Source organism: Macrobrachium nipponense, chromosome 4 (genome assembly GCF_015104395.2).
Source record: "Macrobrachium nipponense isolate FS-2020 chromosome 4, ASM1510439v2, whole genome shotgun sequence".
NCBI lineage: Eukaryota > Metazoa > Arthropoda > Malacostraca > Decapoda > Palaemonidae > Macrobrachium > Macrobrachium nipponense.
In genome coordinates, this window is record NC_061100.1 from 94,383,009 (window position 1) to 94,405,852 (window position 22,844).

At 44.4% G+C, this 22,844-nt stretch overlaps 1 protein-coding gene across 2 annotated transcripts in view; it reads right to left on the minus strand.

The window, feature by feature from the left end:
* LOC135211035 (NADH-cytochrome b5 reductase 3-like) overlaps positions 1 to 22,844 on the minus strand; it is a 113,274-nt gene that overhangs the window by 51,691 nt on the left and 38,739 nt on the right. The window contains exon 2 of one of the 2 annotated variants that reach the window (XM_064244071.1): positions 14,546 to 14,610. The exons of the other annotated variant lie outside the window; for it this stretch is intronic. Coding sequence (XP_064100141.1) covers positions 14,546 to 14,560 — 15 coding nt within the window. The 5' untranslated portion in view covers positions 14,561 to 14,610. The remainder of the gene's footprint in view (positions 1 to 14,545; positions 14,611 to 22,844) is intronic. 2 annotated transcript variants of the gene reach the window in all.

A 22,844-nucleotide genomic window follows, 5' to 3' on the forward strand; every position in this document is an offset into this window, starting at 1 on the left:
TTACAACTTCATGAAAGCTCCTGAAGAGATGCATAACGTATAAAAATGACTTTTTTATGATAAAATAAGATTTTATGTATACTTACCAAGTAGTTAAATAGCTAGTTTCTAAAACCGTTGGCAGCTAGAATTTTTGGAAATTCGCGGAAGTGCTAGTTTGTTTTGGTCATGTGATACCCCCCGCCCACTATTGGGGGAGTGAGGAACCAACACCATCTGAAAATTAGTTGCTTATGCCCTATTACCCATGTGAGGGGAGGAGGGGGGGCTTTGATCATGTAACTACTTAGTAAGTATACATAAAATCTTATTTTATCACAAAAAAGTCATTTTTATGTATGCAACTTACCAAGTGTAGTTACATAGCTGAATCCCACATTGTAGGAGGTGGAATCCATGGATATGCTCATAACTTTTAAAATTTAATAAATACAAAATATATATTTATTGCTAGAATCCATGCAGATGCTTGTTGGTTCCTTACCTGTTAAGAGAGCTGAACAGTTGATTAGTGCCTCTAGAAGTTGCTCGTCTTAACTCATAGGGACGTGGCGGTATAGCCATGGCTCGTCCTCTAAACAGTGGGACCCATGCAGCTAAGGAATGTCTGTGGCTAGTATGGTCAACCAAAGGATGACCCTGTCCAGGACGCAGTATCAAATTAACCAAATGTTACCAGAGTAAAAAACATATCACCTCAACCATAACCATAAAATTCATACCCAACTCTACAACCTCGTTCAATATCACGCAAGTAATGCGAGGCGAACACTGATTTACATTTCCAATACGTTGCTTAAATAATAGAGTCCAAAGAGAGATTGTGTTTAAACGAGAGAGGGGTTGCCACTGCTCTTACCTCGTGAGCTTTCACTTTAAGTTTATTAAGGTCAGTTTCTTTCACTTGTGAATGAGCATCTACAATTACGCTACGTAAGAAGAACACCAGGGCGTTTTTAGACATCGGGTGCGGCGGATTCCTTACTGAACACTATAAACAATCGGACGGGCCCCTTATTTTCTCTGTCCTATGTAAATAACATTTCAGAGCTCTGACCGGGCAGAGTAACTCCTCTTCTTCCGGTCCTACCAAGTCCGTGAGGTTTGTGATACTGAACGAACGAGGCCACGGTTTGAACGGGATCTTGTTTTTTGCCAAAAACCCCAAGGTTAGTGCGCAAACTGCATTACCCTGTGCAAAGCCTATTCTCTTGTCCATGGCATTTATTTCACTCACTCTTTTAGCTGTAGACAGGACTACTAGGAATAAGGTCTTTCTCATCAAATCTCTCAATGATGCTCTTTGCAACGGCTCACACGGAGTTTCCGGCAGCCACTTACGTACTACATCTAGGTTCCAAGATAATATCTTCGAACCTTAGGGTTTTTCTATATCGAAGGACGTAATGAGATCTGCAAGATCTCTATTCGACAACACTTCCAATCCTGTGTGCTTGAAAACAGATCCCAACATCGCCTTATAGCCTTTGAAGTCGCAGTAGACAGATTCCTATCTGTTCTCAATTATAAAAGAAAATCTGCTATTTCTGCTATAGTTGTTTTAGAAGATGAAACATGATGCTCTTTGCACCAGGCTCTAAACACAGCCCACTTTGCCTGATAGACTATACTTGAAGATTCCCTTCTGCACTGCACAATAGCTCTCGCCGCTTGTCTTGAAAACCCCTTTGCTCAAAAGAGTTATTGGACAGTCCGTAAGCAGTAAGAGACAGAGTGGATAGTCCTTGATGGAACCTCCTGAAGTGCCATGGACAAGAGAATAGGTTGTCTGAATAGATCTGTTCTCTGAGGAAGTAACCTTGGCCAATCCACTAGATCTAAAAGATATGGAAACCATTCCTGCGCTGGCCAGAATGGAGCAATGAGTCATCGAAACGTGATGCACTTTCCGAACTTTGGTATTTGACGAACATCTTTCTCTCACCCATCTTGAATAGGAGGAAAACAAAGCGCTACAAGTCCATTGTTTCGACCAGTCCAAAAGCATCGCATCTGTCGACCATGCTTTCGGGTCTGGGGCTGGTGAACAGTAAAGGGGGAGACGATGGTTTCTTGCTGTGGCAAACAGATCTATCATAGGTTTCCCCCAGAGTTTCCACAATTCGAGGCATACCACTGGGTTCATCATCCATTCCGTGTGAAGTACTTGCCTCCTGCGGCTCTGTTTGTCCGAAAGAACATTTGAGTTTTCCCTGAACGAACCTCAGAATTAAAATGGTATGATCCCAATTCGCCCATAACAGCAGGCTCCTTGCCATCTCGCAAAGAGAAAACGAGTGTGTCCCTCCTTGTTTCTTTATGTAGGAGAACGCTGTCGTGCTGTCCGAGTGTATCGCCACTACTTTGTTGTGAACTTCGTCCGCAAACTTCATCAATCCTCAGTGGATGGCAATCAGTTCCTTCCGATTTATATGCCACTGTTTTTGTTCTGCATTCCAAATGCCTGATACTTCCTTTTCCCCCAGAATCACTCCCCAACCTTGATCTGATGCACCTGAAAAGAACACTAGGTTGGGGCTCTGCGGGAGGAGGGATCTCCCTTCTGCAACTCTCTTAACTTCCACAATTGCAGGTCCTCCTTTACTTCCTGTGTGATAGGGAACACAAAAAAGTCTGGAAACTTCTTTCTGTTCCAATTCACTCTGAGGAAGAACTGTAGGTTCCTCATATGCAGTCTCCCTGGTGTCACAAACTGTTCTATTGAGGATAAAGTGCCCAAAAGATTCATCCATTCCTTTGCAGAGCATTCCTGGAGAACTAGAAATTTCTCTACCTTCTGTAGGCATGACTCGATTCTTTGTGGGGATGAAAAAGCCCGAAAACTCACTGAGTTGATCCTCATCCCCAAATAAGACTAATTCCTGACTGGGGAGTAACTGCGACTTTCGTCTGTTTATTAACAGTCCTAGATCCTGAGCTAATGTCAGGGTTTTCTAAAGGTCCTCCATGCACCTCTCCTTTGTTTGTGACTGGAGAAGCCAATCGTCCAGGTAAAGGGATATCCTTATCCCAACTAGATGTAACCATTTCGCAATGGGAGCTAGCACTCGGGTAAACACTTGTGGTGTGGTCGAAAGACTGAAACACAGTGCTTTGAACTGGTATATTTTGTCCCTGAAGACAAAACGCAGAAACTTCTGAGTTTTGGTGTATTGGGATGTGAAAATATGCGTCCTCCATATCGATGCAGATCATCCAATCCCCTTGACGGATTGATGAAAGGACAAACTGATTCGTCTCCATCTTGAACTTTGTCTTTTGCACATAAAGGTCCAGAGTGCTTACGTCTAATATGGGTCTCCATCCCCCTGATGACTTGGGAACAATGAACAAACGATTGTAAAACCCTGGTGTTAGTGGCTCCTCTCCTAACTCTATTGCATTCTTTTGCAAAAGAGATAAAACCTCTTCCGAAAGGGCGATGAACTTCTTTGAATTTTCTGAGTAAGCTATCAAAGCTGTCGGAGAGCCTGATAATGGTGGCTCTCTCTTGAATGGAATATCATATCATTCTCTTAAAACCTTTACGATCCAAGGTTCCGCCCCTCTTGCTTCCCATTCTTCCCCAAACTGATGTGATCCTCTCACTAAGACGTCCCTCTCCTGCCGTATCCTGAGAGAATCTCTCTGGAGAGTCCCAAAAACTACACGAAGGCTGTTCTTTCCGTAAAGGACTAGCCTTTTTACAGGGGACTGGAGAGGGAGACAACTTACGAGCCCTCCTTTTCAATGGAAGGGACTCGTCATGGAATCGCCACTGGCGCCTGGGAGAGGACTTCCCGGAGCTGGAAGCACTAGACGACAGCGGTACTCCTTTAGAGACGCCTTTCCAATGGCACTCCGTTGCAATCTGGGATTTGTCAACAGAATCGCCTGAGGGGGTGACTGCTCGTGGACAGACCCCACTAACCTCCCTTGGGCTACCAGTATGCCTCCTCCCAGGTTCTGGGGAGTTTGACAGGGACCTTTGCCTAGGAGAATCAGTGGGCCGAACAGCCACCTCCTCCACCACACTTACACTTGCACTCACTTCACCACTTACCTTGTCCATTAGGGTTTTCACGGACGCTCCTAATTTCTCCATTGCTTGGAGCATGATCGAAAATTTCTGTTCGACTCTTGCCTCTAAACTGGCCACAGCATTGGGTACGGGTGTGAGAGAACCAAGATTAGGACTGGGAATGACAGGTGGAGGGGAAGGTTCAAAAAGAGACAAATTATCATTAGACAATTCCTGACTAATTAAGCTTTTTGTTTTAGCTCTAGAAGCCACATTTCTCTTTTTATCTCTCTCTAACTTGTTCGTGTAACTAGTCAAGATCTTCCAAGTTCTTTGATCCCAATTAATGCACTCCCCACAAGTTTGATCTGGTGTACAAGTCTGTCCCCTACAACCTGTGCATACTGAATGTGGATCATGAACCGCCCCTTTAGCGATCCTAGTATTGCAGCCTTTACTACAATACCTAATCCCAGATGAACTAGTGTCTGACATTATGTAGACCAATTCAAAACCAGTGAATTTCGGTGCAAAAATATTTAAAACTATTTCAATTCCTAAATAGCTATCACCAAAAACAAAACTTCCAATATTCAGAGTACTTCACCAAATAACTCCAACAATGAGCAATGGCAAAGAATTCCAAAAATTCTGCTGACTACTGAAACTGTGTTGACTGTACCAGCCGGCAGAAACAACTGATTTTCGGACGGTGTTGGTTCCTCACTCCCTCGATAGTGGGGGGGGGGGTATCACCTGACCAAAACAAACTAGCGCTTCAGCGAATTTCAAAAATTCTAGCTGCCGACAGTTTTAGAAACTAGCTCTGTAACTACTTGGTAAGTTGCATTCATAAAACTTTAATTGTTCAAGGCTCAATCCCCGTGGAAGAACTGAGCAGAGGCCTCCCACAGATATGGTGACTGATCCAAACCCATGCCTCATAGGGGGACGACAAGAGTGGTAGTCGGAGTCAAATGGAAGACTGAACTAAAGGAACCATGACATACTGTCCAACTGCATTCAAGCTGATGTGGCCAGTATGTCCAGAGAAAAATTACCACAAAAAAGACTACAGTGGAGCCAAGCAAACTGGAGCTGCTACCTCTAGAAGAATGTTCAACTTTAAAGATGGCATTGTCGCAGGAGAGACTACTATGCGAGGTAACTAAGATATCAGAAAAATGATATTGTTAAGATACAATAAAGTTTTGTACATACTTACCTGGCAGATATTATACTTAGCTATAGACTCGGTCCGTCCTGCCAAAGAATTTCAACTAAAACTCGCGGCACACGCCACAGTAGGTCAGGTGATCCACCATTCCCGCCGCTGGGTGGGGCGGGGTCTGGAACTATTCCCGTTTTCTAAGCCATAATTTCTCTTCCACCTGTCTCCTGAGGGGAGGCTGGGTGGGCCATTAATAGTATATATCTGCCAGGTAAGTATGTACAAAACTTTATTGTATCTTAACAATATCATTTTTGTACAAGTAACTTACCCAGCAGATATATACTTAGCTGATTGGCACCCTTGGTGGCGGGCAAGAGACAGCTAAAAACAAAATAATACTTAAACTAAATACATTAAAAAAACAGGGAAAAAACAACCTATGTTCTTGGATAACATAATCCATAGTTCCTACCTTATTGGGCTGAAGACTTCATGACTACTGTCGATGAGTCTGCTTGCCTCAAGAGTTTCAACGAGGAATGAACCTATGGTTGAATAACTCTTTGGATCGTGTCAATGGGGGCTAGCCCGCTTACGCGACAGAGCCTACACTGGATCGTACCAATGGGGGCTGACCCACTTACATGGTAGAGCCTTGACCTTTTGTCATATCAATGGAGACTCGCCCTCTTACATGACAGAGTTAAGGTTATTAAACAAATCACAAAGAGCACTGAAGCCAATCCCGATCACCTGACCATGTTAGTCTTGTTACAATCTATGAATTGTAAGAGGGTCCCTATTCCCTCTGACAATTAACCAATAAAAACAACCACCAATAAACAGTAATTTAAGCCTTAAACTAAATAGGAAGGATTAGCCTCAGCCCCTTCTCCCAGCACTGAATTCGCCGAAACATACGCTCCCAGAGCAAAGCACTTTTCGTACGAAATTTTAACATCTCTTAGGTAATTCGAGGCGAACACCGAATTACATCTCCAAAATGTTGACTCTATAAGAGCCTGAAGCGACCATGTTTTGTGAAATGCCATCGACGTAGCTATGGCTCTCACTTCATGAGCTCTCACTCTGAGAACCTTGAAATGCTCTTCTTCGCATTTAAGGTGAGCTTCCCTTATTACATCTTTTATGAAGAATGTAAGGGCGTTCTTAGAAATCGCTCTTTCGGATCTCTTACAGAGCACCAAAGACTTTCTTCTGTACCTTTTCAGCAACTTCTTCTTCTCCAGGTAGAACTTGAGTGCCCTGACTGGACACAAAGTCCTTTCTAGTTCTCTCCCTGTTAATGAAGATATTCCTTTTATCTCAAAGCTTCTTGGCCAAGGCTTTGAGGGATTTTCATTTTTCGCTAGAAAAATGGTTGAAAGGAGCAAATCGCTGAATCTTTCTTAAACCCCCACTTTACCTTCCAAAGCTTGCAACTCGCTCACTCTCTTGGCTGTTTTGCTAACGCAAAAAGGAATAAAGACTTTCTTGTTAAGTCCTAAACGAAGCTGCGTGAGACGGTACAAATTTTTCCGACATTAGGAACTTGAGGACCACATCCAAGTTCCAGCTAGGCTTCTTGATTACATGTTCTTTCGTGGTCTCAAAAGACCTTATAAGGTCATGAAGATCTTTATTGTTTGTCAGATCTATTCCTCTATGTCGAAAAACTGAGGCAAGCATACTTCTGTAAACCCTTCACTGTTGAAACTGCCAGGTTACAGTCTTTTCTCAAATATAGGAGAAAATTCTGCGATTTCAGTTACAGAGGTACTGAGGAGGATATTTTCTCTTTTCCTTACACCATCTTCTAAACAACTCCCACTTCGACTGATATACTTTAGAAGTGGAGACTCTTCTGGCTCTTGCAATAGCCTTCGCCACTTCTCGTGAAAAGCCCCTTGCTCTGACAAGTCCTTCGACAGTCTGAAGGCGGTCAGACTTAGAGCGGGGAGGTTTTTGTGAAACCTGTCGAAGTGGGGTTGTTTGAGAAGATCGTTCCTTAGTGGAAGCGATCTTGGAAAATCCACTAACCACTCCAGCACCTCTGTGAACCAATCGAGAGCCGGCCAAAAGGGAGCGATGAGGGTCATTCTTGTTCCTTCCGAGCAAGCGAACTTCCTCAATACTTCTCCTACTATCTTGAAAGGAGGGAAGGCGTAAGCGTCCAAGCCCGTCCAATCTAGCAGAAAGCTGTCTACTGCTACTGCTTGAGGATCCGAGATCGGGGAGCAATAGGTTTCTAACTGTGATTCTTGTTGGTCGCGAACAGGTCTATATTGGGCCTTCCCCACAGATGCCAAAGTTGTTGGCAAATCTGAGGATTGAGAGTCCATTCCGTGGGTAGGACTTGTTCTTTTCTGCTTAACAGATCTGCCCGGACATTTTTCTCTCCCTGCACAAACCTTGTGAGGAGAGAGATCTTCCTTTCCTGTGCCCAAATCAGCAGATCCTTTGCTGATTCGTACAGGGAAAAGGATGCGTCCCCCCTTGCTTCTTTATATAAGCGAGGGCTGTGTGTTGTCCGAGTGAATCTGAATCCCCAGACCTGAGACCTGTTCCCTCGAAATGAACCAAAGCTAGATGAATGGCTGTTAGCTCTTTCTTGTTGATGTGCCAGGACACTTGTTCTCCTTCCCAAATGCCTGACACTTCTTGCGAAACCTAGGGTCGCTCCCCACCCTGAATCTGAGGCGTCTGCAAAACAACGCTAGGCGCGGGGTTCTGTAAGCGAAGGGAGATTCCTTTGCTTAGTTTCTGTGGATCTAACCACCAACGGATATTCTCCTTGATCCGTTTCGAGATTGGAAAAGTCTCTCCCAGATTGTTGGACTTCCAATCCCACTTCTCCTTCAGATAAAAATAAAAATTGTAAGGGAGGGGGTCGTAGGTGAAGTCTTCCTTTAAGGAAACGAACTGTTCCATCGAGGAGAGGGTCCCCAGCAAGCTCATCCATTCCCTCGCGGAACAATGTTCTTTCCTTAAGAAGACTGACACCTTTTCTAGGCAGCGTTCTCTCCTTTCCTGCGAAGGATACGCTAGAAAATCCCGAGAATCCATCTGAATCCCCAGATAGACAATACTTTGCTGGGGAGTCAGCATGGATTTCTCGTGATTTACTAAAAGTCCTAAGGACTTTGTCAACTTTAGAGTAACTAAAAGGTCCTCCAGACATTTTTTTCTTCTCCGATTGGGCTCTTATTAGCCAATCGTCCAGATATAACAAGATCCTGATCCCTTCCAGATGTAGCCAATAAGCTACATTCCTTCATGATGTCCGTAAAGACTTGAAGGGGCAGTCGAAAGTCCGAAGCACATCGCTCGGAACTGGAACACTTTCCCTTGGAACATGAACCTCAGATACTTCCTTGCTGCCGGATGAAATTGGCACATGGAAATACGCATCCTGAAGGTCCAGGGACACCATCCAGTCCCCTGGACGAAGAGCAGATAGAACAGAGGAAGACGTCTCCATTGAAAATTTCTTCTTCAAGACAAAGAAATTCAGGGCACTGACGTCTAGAACTGGTCTCCATCCCCCCGATGCTTTCGGTACCAGGAATAGCCGATTGTAGAATCCTGGAGACTGGAGATCTTGAACCAGTTCTACCGCTTCCTTGGAAATCATCTGTTCCACTGCTTGCAACATAGCAAGCTTTCGGACCGGATCCGAGTATCTTGCGGTCAACTCCCTTGAGTTGTCGTCAAGGGAGGATTTTCCCTGAAGGGGGATCAAGTATCCTTTTTTTCAGGATAGAGAGGACCAGGAGTCCGCTCCCTTCTGCGCCCAGACTTTGGCAAAGTGGAGTAGCCTGGCGCCTACTTTCGTCTGGAGGACTTGCTGTTTCATCTAGACTTCCCGAAGGACCTTCTAGATGGTCTACTCTTTCTCTCTGGTCTTCTACCTCTAAGAGGGGCTCTAGAAGAGGAGGCCCCTCGAAAGGGCTGAACAAAAGAGGGTCTCTCTTTCTTCTCTATAGGCACTGCCGGCCTAAACTTCTTGGCTGAGTGCGTGAGGAGATCTTGAGTTGCCTTCTCCGTAAGAGATTTCGAAACCTCTCTAACCGTCTCTTGTGGAAAAAGTGCGGGGATAAAGGAGCAAAAAGAAGAGATGTCCTTTGCAAGGGTGATACTGCTCTTGCTAAGAAAGAGCTAAAGACAGATCTCTTCTTCAATACTCCCGTTCCAAAAAGAGAGGCAACTTCCACAGAACCGTCCATGACCGCTCTGTCCAGGCAAGCCAGGACGCTCGACAGTTCCTCCATGGAAAACAAAGTCCGTGTCCTGAGCTCTCTTCGCTAATGCTCCTAAAGCCCAGTCCATAAAGTTGAATACTTCTAGGGTTTTAAAGAGGCCCTTTAGAAGGTGGTCCAGCTCACACATGCCCCAAATCGCCTTAGCAGACAGCAACGACTTCCTCCTAGCAGAGTCCACTAAGGAAGCAAAATCCGCATCCGCGGAAGAAGGCAGACCTAACCCCATCGGCTCTTTGGTCTCGTACCACCTTCCTGGTTTGCCTGTTAACTTGGAAGGAGGGCAGGAAAAAACTGTCTTGCCCGCTTCCCTTCTGGAAGTCAACCACTCTGAAAAAGTTTTCAATGCCTTTTTCATACAAAGAGCGGGGCGCATCTTAACGAAGGAAGACGATTTGAGAGCTTTAGTGCTGGACATCAACGATCCTGGTGAAGGAGGGTCCGCAGGATGAAGGGAGTCTCCGAACTCCTTTAGCAGCAAAAGAGAAAGTCTCTTGTAGTCCGAAACTGCTACAATCTTACAGGCTCTTCGTCTTCCGATACCTGGTCCAACTGATCTACAGAAGGAGATCGTTTTGGAGTGATCGGCTCTTCCCGGGAGAAGAACTCCTTGCCGAGAAGGGGAGCGCGGAACATTAGCACTCCTATACGAAGAGTTGAGGCTCCCTGTCCGTTCCGGCAACACTCTTGGGTACCTACTAGACTCTTGTTGTCTAGGTTCGTCGGGTTCGTGGCGCTTGCTAGGCTCCTGGCGTCCTGATTCAGGGCGCTTGAAAAGATCCCCGCGTCCTGATTCCTGACGCTTAACAGGCTCTTGGCGCCCTAACACTTGACGCCTAACGTACTCCTGGCGTCCTGTTTTCTGGCGTCCTAACTCCTGGCGCCCTGACTCCTGGCGCCCTGACTCCTGGCGCCCTGACTCATGGCGTCCTGGCTCATAGCGTCCTGATTCCTGCCTTCTAGCAGAATCCTGACGTCCTGAATCCTGCGTTCTAAGAGGCTCTTGACGCCCTTTCTTGCGTCTTGCTGCCTCTTTGCGCCTATCTGGCTCCTGGTCCTGAAGACCCAAGGGATCCTGATACCTAAATCGGTTTTCCGGTTCCTTGCACCTAAACCGATCGAGACTTCTGCTCGATTCGCTGTGTCTAAGAGGGCGCTTCGGGGAAGACAGCCTATAGGGCGAAAGGGCTCTTCTCTCAGGAGAACAACTCCTATCCGACGAGTCTCTCGACGAAGGCGATAAACGCCCTGGAGATCGTGAGAGTTCTCTCCTATACGAAGAAGGACGCTTAGCGGAACTCTTAACAGGGAGCGAGACATCCTTCCTCCTTGTAGAGTCCTTAGCAAAAGAGCCTACGAGCGAAGCTAACTGCTCTTGCAGATTAACCAAAAACTTCTTGGTCGGATCCTGAAGAGCAGGCTCCTCTTGTCTAGTCTTCTTAGGTCCCGAAGGCCAATCCTCGGGAAAACGCTCTGGGCTGGAGTCAGCCGCGTCTCCTTTAGGCACCTTCCAGGATCTCTTCAAAAAAAGGGCCGGCGAACGGAAGGCCGAACTCCATCCTCGATTAGGAGAGGAAGAGTCTGAGGCCGAAAAACACTCCTTTAGGACGCCTTTTCTGCGGCAATCCGAGGCAGCCTGGGACTTAACAACAGGATCTGCCGAAGGGAAGCCTGACCGTTGGGGATGTTCTGCATCCTCCCTGCGGCTTTCGACATTCCTCCTCCCCTGGTCCTGGGAGTTTGGAAGAGGTCTAGGCCTAGGAGCAATGAGGAACCGGTCAGACGCCCCCTCCACTGCACTGGGACACTGCACAAGTCACTATCACCACTCTTACCTTGGTTTAGAGCTCGTAGCTGAGCTTGAAGTTTCTTAATTGAAGCTTTTACATTTTCCCTCTCTGACGAAGAATCTTTGGATTCAGAACAGGGAGAAGCAGCTGAGGCTAAGGGAAAATTGTTAGATGGAGAGTTAATTTCTTGTTCTAAGGAGCAAGATCTACTAGATGACCTAGCTGAAGCCTTTCTCACTCTATCTCTCTCAAGCTTCCTAACATATGATGATAATTCCTTCCATTCAAGCTTCCGTAAGGTTCTCGCATTCCACACAGGTGTTAATAAAAGAACATTCATTCTCCCTGCATTTAGCGCAAATACTATGAGGATCCAATGCCGATTTAGGCAGCCTAACCTTACAGTCTTCCCTACTGCAAACTCTAAACATAGGTGAAGCCTTAGCGTCAGACATCGTGAAAGAGTAGTCAAAACCAAAGTCGAAAAACAGTCCACAATAAGCGTATGCCAAGCCAGAGAAAAAACAGAATACGTCACCAAAAAACCAATCCAAATTCTCGGCAAACGAGTTGAAATCCAAGATGGAGGAACGACAACAATAGGTGTTGTCCGTTCAACCGACAGAGAAATTATGGCTTAGAAAACGGGAATAGTTCCAGACCCCGCCACCCAGCGGCGGGAATGGTGGATCACCTGACCTACCTGTCGCGTGTGCCGCGAGTTTTGAAATTCTGTCGGGACGACCGAGTCTATAGCTAAGTGTATATCTGCTGGGTAAGTTACTTGTACAAAAATAAGAAAATTGAGCTCCATGGGAAATGAAAGAAGGCTAACCACAGGAAATTTCAGAGTACAAATTATATGGGAAGTGAATAATTTTCCTCCTAAATAAAATTCAGTAACCAGCCATAACCAACTGAAGTAGAAGAGCTTCTGCTCAGCTGTAAGTCTGAGGTAGGTACAGCATCCATTAAGGAGTTAGAATAGTACCGTAATACACTGACTCTAAAGAGATCACACTAGAAACGAGGATCCCAATCTATGAAAGTCCTATCAGCAACAGAGAATATAACTATAATACAACCAGAAGAGGCAGACGAAGCAGCTTAGAAAAACCAGAGAAAAATTCTGATTCAGAGATCAGGCAATTAACCTCCCCAAACATACCCTTCACACAATCATCCTGGGCAGTCATTGGAGTTTAATATTAGGCAAAATTTGAGGTGTACTCAATGGAGGACACCAGGTGACAGAGAGCGCAAATCACTGCTTCTCTGAAGCCATCATGAGCACAGCTAAGCCCTATGACCCCATGGAAAGACTTCTCCAACTCAGCCTGACATGACCCTATACCTGTTCAAAGGATATACCTGTTCAAAGGATAGTGACAAGTATCACAGACAGATAGTCCGAGGCACCAAGTTACTACCAGAAGACATAGAAAGATACCGAGAGTGATCAATAGTTTAACCTTCACTCATAAACTCGGCAACAATACTTGGCTGCAAGATTGTGAATGTCCACAGGAAAGCAGCTATGCCACATGACAGAATGAATGGATCCCCCAGTAGTGGTATCATGCTGGATGAACCAAGTACTAGGTCGTTACTGAGAACCAGCAAGATCAGTAGTTACAAGTGATGTATAATTGTTCAGGAACATCTTAGCAGCACAAAAACAATGGGAAGAGTCCTGTTAGGTCCTCCTTTCTTGTGAAAACTGAATGAACGACCAGCCACAAGCTGGGGAATGGTCACAATCAAATTTATGAATTGATCCACTTTTAACAACCACACACTTGTTTCTAAAGACACCCCAGTGATTATCATAATCCCTTGAGGAGGAGAGGTGTCCATAAGAAGATTCCTTAGCCTTGCAGAGGGGCACCTTTCAGACCTTCATCTTGTGCTGTCTCCAATCTAGAGACAGAAAGCACAGCTACTCAATATTCCAAACAAAGATGAAATCTAAAGATGATGGGAATGGAAGGCCTGAGGGAATAGCTGAAGAAGCTGAACGGTTTGAGATGAAGCATGAACTAGAGGGAGAGGGCCTTGGCTTAACCCAAAGACCCTTCAAGGGAGAATTTCCAGTTCACCCTACACAGACAGAAGAAGGCCCTGGCAACCACCTACAAACTGTTAAAAGAGAAACACGTCGTTCCATGGGTTTGACAACCATGACAGAAGGGATAAGGTGTGTACACCAAAAAACCATCCTATGAGTCAGACAAGGCGCACATAATACTTCCCTATTCTAAGAATACTTCCCAAGCATGGGTTGGATATAGAGGAAATCAGTAGTACTGGTCCTTCGGAATATTGTGAGGAAGCTGGGCAACAGGCCACACCCATTAAAGGAAGAAGACAAGAATGAAGGAGGGGTTGATGTAGCGAGGTCACCTCCTAAAATATCTCCAATGAAAAAGATGTAGCACTTGTCAGTCAGTCAAGATTTTCTGAAGGATATCCCCATGGAGATGACTCTCATCCTTTTCAAACCCTCTCCAGTGGTCCAAAACCTGAGGTGGTAGAGGAAAGTAACGGTGGTGTTCCTCAAGAGAAGTTCACACAAAATGTACCCCTGCAGAAGAAGAAAGTAAGATTCTCTCTTGAAAATGTTTTTCTAGCATACTAACTGAGAATATTGCTGGAAAGACATGTTAATATCTGTAAAAACCATACTTTAGTCATTAAAATATGGCAAACCTGTATATTTTATGCAAGAATCGTATAAAGAACCAGGTTGCTGAAGCAAGGTTCCCTGACAAGAGGAGCACAGATGTCTTGGCTAAGTGCCAGCTGAAGAAAAAGTGGGTTTGTCAGTCAGGAAAGCTGGCATGGACTCCTACTCCTCACCTACCTGCCAAAGGTTAACCTTGTTACCAAGCCTCAACTGGACCAGCTTCTGTTGAAGGTATGTTCCATATAAAAAAACAAAGGTTTGTATCCTCACAGGAATAACAATGACATTAGGACATCACATGAAAAAGGCTATCCCTACTTAAAGTTAGTTACAACCACGTTAAAACCAAGCAATGTACATAAGACGGCAACTGATTTGTTTAATACGTTATACATGTGGATATCAAGTACGAATTAACATTCAAGGTATCAAGTACGAATTAACATTCAAGGTAAGTAGTCAAACACATTGTTTTAATAAGTGACTAGGACAAAACATCTTGGTCTACAAGCAATTCAAAACACAGTTCCTCAAATGATGAGTTATTTTACTAGAGTGAGTTTTGACAGGTATATTACTACTTAAAACACACTACTCTAGCCACGACTCTCATACCTTGTGGTGATCCATTCTGCTGCCCCCTAAGAAAAAGATGCTTTCCCCCTCAATTACGCCACAACCTAAAACATTCAAAAGACAACAGGTCACGTCAATATGTGGAATGCAATTTTAACAGGAAGGACTATAACCAGCTAGACAGTGCTTTACAATTACTCCTGGATATAAAAGTGCCCTCAGAGTAAACTAGATGGGCAGAGGATATCAACATAAAAAATTTATACTACCGTATACCTCACGAGTGCCATAGAAATAGACAAGTTTGCTCTTTCAAACAGAAGTTGTACAATTTAAATGTATGCTCTCTTGTAGAAGTTAAATTATTACCCCCTACAGATACATAGTAAGAGATTTAAAATCCTCACGACCAATGTTAAAACTCTCCAACATTAGAAAAGGGCTCAAAACAACACAGACAAAAGTTCAACCAAGCACAAGACATTTAAGCAAAACGCCACAAAATAATGAAGCAATGTAGATAAGTACAGTAAAAACCCATTACAAACTACTGTAATACTAAACTAATTCCTCAATATCATGGCTTTAGCAAGGTTGGCCAATTCCTGAATTCAAACTACCAAATCAGAATTATGATGGAGAAACCCTACAGCTCAGGAATAAAGTCATATCTCAAATGCTGACTTAACAGCAAAGGTAAGAAATCCACATTTCAAAAATACATCTCGGGCTGACTTACTGACAAGTGCTCAAAAAGGGCAGGAGTCAACAATGATGAGTAAAGCTGAATGGGGGTACAGAATCAATATTCCTTCCTCGTTAGGGGCAGCAAATTCAAGAGAATAATCAACTACCATTAGTGTCAACTACCATAGTCAAGGGAGTAACACTCCTAATTAGATTTTGTTTGTCCCAGAGCACAGAGTGTAAGGACAGTTAACATACTTGGAACATCTTTTGTCAATTTCACCAGGAAATTTGGGTGCATAAACTGAATCTTTTGTTGGGTTTTGGAATTAAGTCATTTGCTTCAAAAAGCTGGCTTACGTTTATTGCCACTGTTCATTTGGCACAGACTTTTACCTCTTGTCCCTTTATTGCCCTTTTTAATGTGTTTCATACATTTCTGTATTCACTTCAGTAACAGGTAAATACTTTCAAGATGATGGAACCCCTTATATCCTACTATCATGGGGATTACAGTGAAAAAGTAGAGATTTTGTTGGAGGGAAAATACAAAACTTATGAAACGACGACTATATGTTCTAACATCTCCCATGACAGGGTACTGCTACAAAGTCTGATTCTAGAGTTGATAATATGATTTTCCTATGTTTTACTGTGTGTGTTTTGAATATTTCTCTATGCTCATTTCTGTGGTAATTTAGTTGGCTAGGAGTAGTTTTAGAGATACTAGACCCATTCTATAATGTATAATTATTGGGGACCACAGGTGGAAAAATGATATTGTTATTGTACAATAAAGTTTCATACATACTTACCTGGCAGATATATACTTAGCTATAGACTCCGTCGTCCCCGATAGAAATTCGAATTTCGCGGCACACGCTACAGGTAGGTAGGTCAGGTGATCTACCGGCCTGCCGCTGGGTGGCAGGAATAGGAACTATTACCTTCTAAGGACAGATTTTTCTCTTCCACCTGTCTCCTGAGGGGAGGCTGGGTGGGCCATTCAATCGTATATATCTGCCAGGTAAGTATGTATGAAACTTTATTGTACAATAACAATATCATTTTCATACATTCAACTTCCCTGTCAGATATATACTTAGCTGATTGGCACCTTTGGCGGTGGGTAAGAGACAGCTAATTACTGATTAGACAGGTAAACAACATACGTTGTAGGTAATAAATAAATAAAACCTTGGTTCCTATGTGTTTAGACGAAGGGTTGACCTCCTAGCTATTGCTAGGAATCTGCTTCGTCTCAAGAGCCTCAGCGAGGATGTGACCTATGGCTAAGAGTTCTTGTAGATCTGTCAATGGGGTCTTATCCACTTACTTGACAGAATCTAATGGTTATTTGTCAAAGGGGTCCTATCCACTTACATGACAAAACACCTATGCCTACTGGCATAATTAAGGAGCACAACACCGATCCCGATCACCTGATCCTAACACGAGGGTTTGTGCTTAATTTGAAAAGAGCTATCCCCAAACTCATTTCAAATAACCCAAAGAAAATAGTATACTTATGTTAAAATAAAATTTTTTAACTCACTAGTTAAGGATCAGTGTCGGCTCCCTATCCCAGCAACGTATCCGTAGACACGTAACCAAGAGAGAAGGATCTCTCATAGGTCAACTTGACCTCCTTCGTGCAAAGAGAAGACAACACAGAGTTGCATCTCCCGTAAATTACAGCTAATATGTCTCTCACGACATATTGTTATGGAAAGAACAAGAATTGTTAAAAGCTCGCACTTCAAGCGCTTTTAATTTTCAGCTGTTTGAAGGAATCATCAAGTTACTTAAGAAGTGCTTTAGAGATCACACTGTTCCAAAGAAGACCAGGGCTTTCTTTGAAATTGATCTCTTCTGGATGAAGCCTAGAGCCTGGCTTGTGCCTGGCTGGCGTCTCGCGCCTGGCTGGCGCCTCGCGCCTGGCTGGCGCCTCGCGCCTGGCTGGCGCCTCGCGCCTGGCTGGCGCCTCGCGCCTGTCTGACGCCTCGCGCTTGGCTGGCGCATGTTGCTTGCCTGGCGCCTGGCTAGCGCCTTGCGCCTGCCTGGAGCCTCGCTGACTTCTCCCCACTTGCTGGAGCTTCGAGCTTGTTAAAGAGTCTCGAGGAAACTGGCGATGCCCACATCGGACACTTTTTCCGATTTATTTGCCTCTAGCGCATCTGCGCCAGGCTGGAGGCACGCTCCTTCTCCTCATCAGACAATGACAGTGTTTATTTGGACTGTCTTCCTCTGGCGTCTTTACGCCTGTTCTGGTATTTTGGCGCCTGATTGGCGCTACATTGTCCGAAAGTCCTTAACATCCACAATCGTTTATCAGGAGACTGGAGAAGGGTGGAAGAAATTCTTTCACTTTGAGCTTTTGGTCTCTCCGGTAAGGGGAGGTGATTGTAATCAGCTACATCCAGTAGACGATAGGATATCTAACCGTACGAGAGATAAGAGTCTTCCTCCGAGGAGGGTCCTTCTTGAATACTTCCGTGCTCACGAGATCTCTTCTTACATGTTGAAGGGGTGTCTCGTTGCAGAATCTTCCCTATCCTTGCCCGAAGGAAGGGAAGAAGCCTGGAAGTCGAAGGAGACTCCGAGCTGAAATTGGGAGTACTCCTGATTTCTAGCTCTTTATTGTATCCCTCTGAACACCTTCTGGGAAGCATTTCGAGCCGTCATCGCATACCAAAGACTCTGTAGGCAAAACGTTTGAACCATTCTACTGTAGATGAAACGTAAGTACTCTGCCTGGACAACGAAACCTCTATCTGAAAACATTGAATCAGGAATAGGGGGTTTCAGTTCTTTTGCCAGACGTACTATGCTGGAAGAACCCATTGTCTAGTCTCCATAGAATCTGATGCGAGATTCCAATGCTCAAAAAATTCACTTGTCTTCTTGGTCGTTTAGGACCCAGAGAAACAAAGAATTCCCTCATAAAAATTTCTCAAAGAAGTTTGATGAGGAGCAGTTCCATCTTGTCGGAACTGGAATCTTGTGGCCACAAAAAGATCCCATTAGAAGTACATGATATCCTACTCTTGTCATATTAAGGTATATATCGTATAAGATCCCGAAGATCTTAATCCTCTGCTATCTCCAATTCCCTTTGTAGAGACAGAGTATAGCCTTTTACTGCGTTCTTTGATAGCAGATATATATAAAGGTGATTCTTCCCTCTGAAAGGGAAGAAAAAACCGCTATGTGGTTCACAGAGGTATCGGAAGAGGACAGTTTCCTCATTCCCTCTAGCACGATCTGCAGCAATTCTATGTCTAGACCATGACTATTGTCATCTACCTTGAAAAATCCTCTCATTTATGTCCACTTCTGGTCAGTCTGCATGCAGACAGACTCAGAGTGGAGAGGTTGTTAAGGTCCATTTAATAATAGATGCTGATAGAATATCCAGACTCTCTTGGAAAAGACTTCCAAAAACATGCTGTGAGAAGAACGTGACCTCTGTGAATCCAACCTCTCTGAAGCCAAAATGAGGCATAAAGTATTATCCTCTCTTTCTTTGACGCCCTTTATCTTAAATTCTGTAAAGAATTTATATTTATATTTATATTTAGGGGAAAAAAAGACTATAGTATATTCCCCTTTCTATAAAATAAAGATGGCGTATATTGCTACCTCTCTTGGTTCGAGGAAAAGGAAGCATTCTATAGGAAGCCTGTTCGTCTTCTACCTTGCTAAGAGATCTATGAAGAAGACTTTCCGCAGGTTCTCACAACTCTTTCCAATAAATGTTAGACATACGTTAACAGTTATTATCGTCAATCGAGAAGGTTCTCACGGACATGAAATATCTTGCATCGAACCTCTTAAGGATCGTTACGTTCCCTGTCTGTTTTCCAAATAGGTTCTCTTTTTTAACGCGAACAGGAGCGAAAAAAAAGAGATTCTCGATGCTCTTTGCGATATGAGAGAGTCGTGGAATTGGCCTAAGTGATAAAAAGGGTAACGAAATCAGGAACGATTCTTGCCGTTACCGAGCCTGCTGTCCGAGAGGCTACTGGATTCTTAAGGTTAATAACTCGCTAAAACGAGAAAATATCTTGGATGGTGCTCTTGGCCCATTGCGCCAGGCTGGCGCTTCTGGCGCAATTTTGCGCTAGGCTGGCGCTTCTGGCGCAATTTTGCGCCAGGCTGGCGCTTCTGGCGCATTGCGCCAGGTTGGCGCTTCTAGCGCTTTGCGCCAGGCTGGCGCTTTCTTCTAATTCTCTTTATGTTATGTGTCAGAACATCTGTGCCTTTATGGTACCCGACCTCCTTTCACATGTTAATTCCGTTCTTAGTAGGAAAAAACTCTTATATACGAAGTATAGTCCATTCAGGGAAACCATTTCTGCCACGAAGAGAATGTTTCCCATCACACTCATCCATCTTCTCTTGAGCAATATCCGATTCTAAAAAGGTTGTGTGCGTTTCTCGAAAGACTTGACCATACCGTAGTCTTAAAGTGAATTCTCTACGACATCCATCTTCTCACTAAGCATGTATTCTAATAAGCCATGCTTTCGTAAGCATGAGAGCATTATATAATATAATGTTCTACTGCTTAGAATCCTTTAATAATGTTACCTACGGTAAACAGCATTGAAAGGTTATAATATCTTTCTTATTGAAAGCTTATTAGCAAAAGGCAGACAATATTTTATTTGTGTTAGCTTAACTATCTCCTCCATTCGAGACTAAGTCCATGATTGTGGGGGGATATACGGTTAACCATTCGATCCCGTTGGAGAGAGATGTAATCGACTAATCATGACCGAGAACCGGATGGTACTGTATTCAGTATTGGGCCTTAGAATGACAGCCCGGCAGTCTCGCTCGCTGCCTGACTGCATTCATCATGAGTTGCCAGTTACTTCATTCAATGAAGGAATATAATACAATTATTCTCGAGCCTAAGGAAGCTCTTAATAATGCAAATTTAAGCCAAACAACCTTTGTTAAATACCGAAGCTGAGTAGGTATTGTCGTAACAAACCTTTTAAGCGAAGTCCTTACCAGGAAAAAACCTGTAAGGATATAGATAATTCCGTAGCGAACCACAAAGGCAACTCTGGTATGGGTATATGATTTGTCATTCAGTAGTCGTATACAGCAAGTCTTGCTACTACATTCTTTCCTCTCCGATCCAGAGAGAGAAAAGGAAATCTTGCCCTCTTCGTTCTTTTCATCAATAAACACGAATTAGTATTAGTCGAAAGAGATCGCAATGAAAACTCTAGGATCGAAGAGAAAATCAAAATCAAATTTTTATTCTCTTGGATATAAGGCCGTATTCTATCTATGCCTCTATTATTTGGAAGAGCCTCTAATCAATGAATGAGAGCTCGTACAAATCTTGTTTAATTTGCAAACGATCCTGAGAAAAAACTCTATCATCAGCTAAGATCGTCCTGACAAGAATGACGGCCGCCTGTGCAACATATTGCATTCTTCTCAGGAGAGCAGCTGTGGTCTTGAGGCAGATTTCCACCCGAACGGACATATCGTGAACAGGACGACGGCCGCCTGTGCGGCACCTTTCGTCTCTGTCCAGAGAAATCCGCTCCTGGTCCAAATCATAAAGAGACGCTTCCTGGTTGATTTTCTCCGTAGATTCTTTTGAGGAAGATCTTGGCGCTTGGTGCTTAACCGTTGCCGAAAGTCCGGTTTGTTCAATGCGCTTGGACGTATCTGTCCGTCTCGGACCGTGTCGTCTGTCCGAGCTGTCCACCTATGGAACTTGGCGCTTGGCTGGTGTCATTCCAGTACGACACCTCTGCCTGTCCGTCTTGTCCGCTTCTGGCGCCTGTCGCCCGGACGGAGTTGCCTGCGCACGACGTTTTGTCCAATCCAGGCTGTCAGCCTTGTCAAGGTTGTCCGCAATCGGCACGAGTCGCTTGGACACAGTTGTCCGCATAGGAAATATCCGCCTGTCCGGGCTGTCCGCGTCTGGCGAATGGTGTCTGGTTGGAGCCGTCCGCGTAGGACACTTTTTCCTGTCCGAGTGGTCCAATTCTGGCGCCGAGCGCCTGGGTGGTTCTGTCCGACTCGGACTCTTCGTCATTGTCCGTATGTTGCGTCTCAATCCTATGAGTTCGTCCTTCTTTCTTTATTCGCCTCTGTACTCGTACGAGGAGTAGAGGAGATAAGTCTGGAGTCCAGAACGCCCGTAGGACGAGATCTCTTAACAGGAAGAAAATCGTCCTTTCTCCTCGGAAGGTCTTTTCTCAATACTCCTACTAAAGAGGAAATTTGTTCCTGCATTTTAAGTAGGAAGTCCGTCGCAGTTTCTTCCTTTTCTTTGCCATGAATAGGAGAATGCACTCTGGAAGGCGTAGGAGATAGAGATATTGTCCTCTTGGCTCTTTTCCTCTCGTAGGGAGAATCGTCCGGGAAACGTTCCGGGCTCGAGTCCAACGTCGGAGCTTTCCAACTCCTCTTGAACGGACACGACAGTTCGTCGGAATTCCATCCACTTCTTCGAGGAAACGAATCGGAAGACGAAAAGCACTCTTTTAGGATGCCTTTCCAATGGCGATCCTTGGCAGTCTGGGACGCTACAGATTCTGCCGAGGGGACGCCTGACCGGTGGGGATTCTCCGTAACCTCCGTACGACTGTCGACATTCCTTCTCCTCTGGGCCTGGGAGCTTGGAAGAGGTCTAGGTCTGGGAGCGAGACAGAGACCGATCGGCAACGCACCCTCCACTATTTTAGGACGCCTTTCCAATGGCGAACTTGGCAGTCTGGGACGTTATAACAGAGTCTAGCCGAGGGGACGCCTGATCGGTGGGGATTCTCCGTAACCTCCGTACGACTGTCGACATTCCTTCTCCTCTGGGCCTGGGAGCTTGGAAGAGGTCTAGGTCTGGGAGCGAGGGGGACAAGAGGCCGATCAGACGCACCCGTTCCACTTCAATGGGGAACACTATATTCACTTCTTACCTTTTTAGAGCTCGCTTTTGAGCTAATCCATTATCTTCAAATTTGCATATATAAATTTGTAGTTTCCTGTGGAGTAAGAAGTGATGAGGATGCAACAACTACTAGTACTGGCTAATACTCTAACTGCTCGTTAGCACAAACGCTATTAAAGCTTATAAAGTAAGCGTATCTAGTTATATGCTTTTCTGACTTCCTAAAGTAGGAAATTAAAGTTTAATATTTCCTCAATAAAGTTGTAACCTTTATTACATGTAATAATGAATAAATATTAATAATTCCCTTTATTGCAAACTATGTGAGTGTCTACCGATAATTTCGGTAGTTTCAATTAGTATTTTCTTCGAAATTTCGAAGCGAAATTCATTAAAAGTTAATAAAAGCGTATGCCGAACCAAAGACCCAGTACTTCCCTGCAAAAGACAGCCCAGAAGATCGATGGGCGATGAAACACGAAAATCAAATCAGGAGGAACCGCAAACGTATGTTTACAGTCCAAACGATAGAGAAAAATCTGTCCTTAGAAGGTAATAGTTCCTATTCCTGCCACCACCCGGCTGGCAGGCCGGTAGATCACCTGACCTACCTACCTGTAGCGTGTGCCGCGAAATTCGAATTTCTATCGGGGACGACGGAGTCTATAGCTAAGTATATATCTGCCAGGGAAGTTGAATGTATGAAAAGGTTATTTTTGGGTAGGGGGG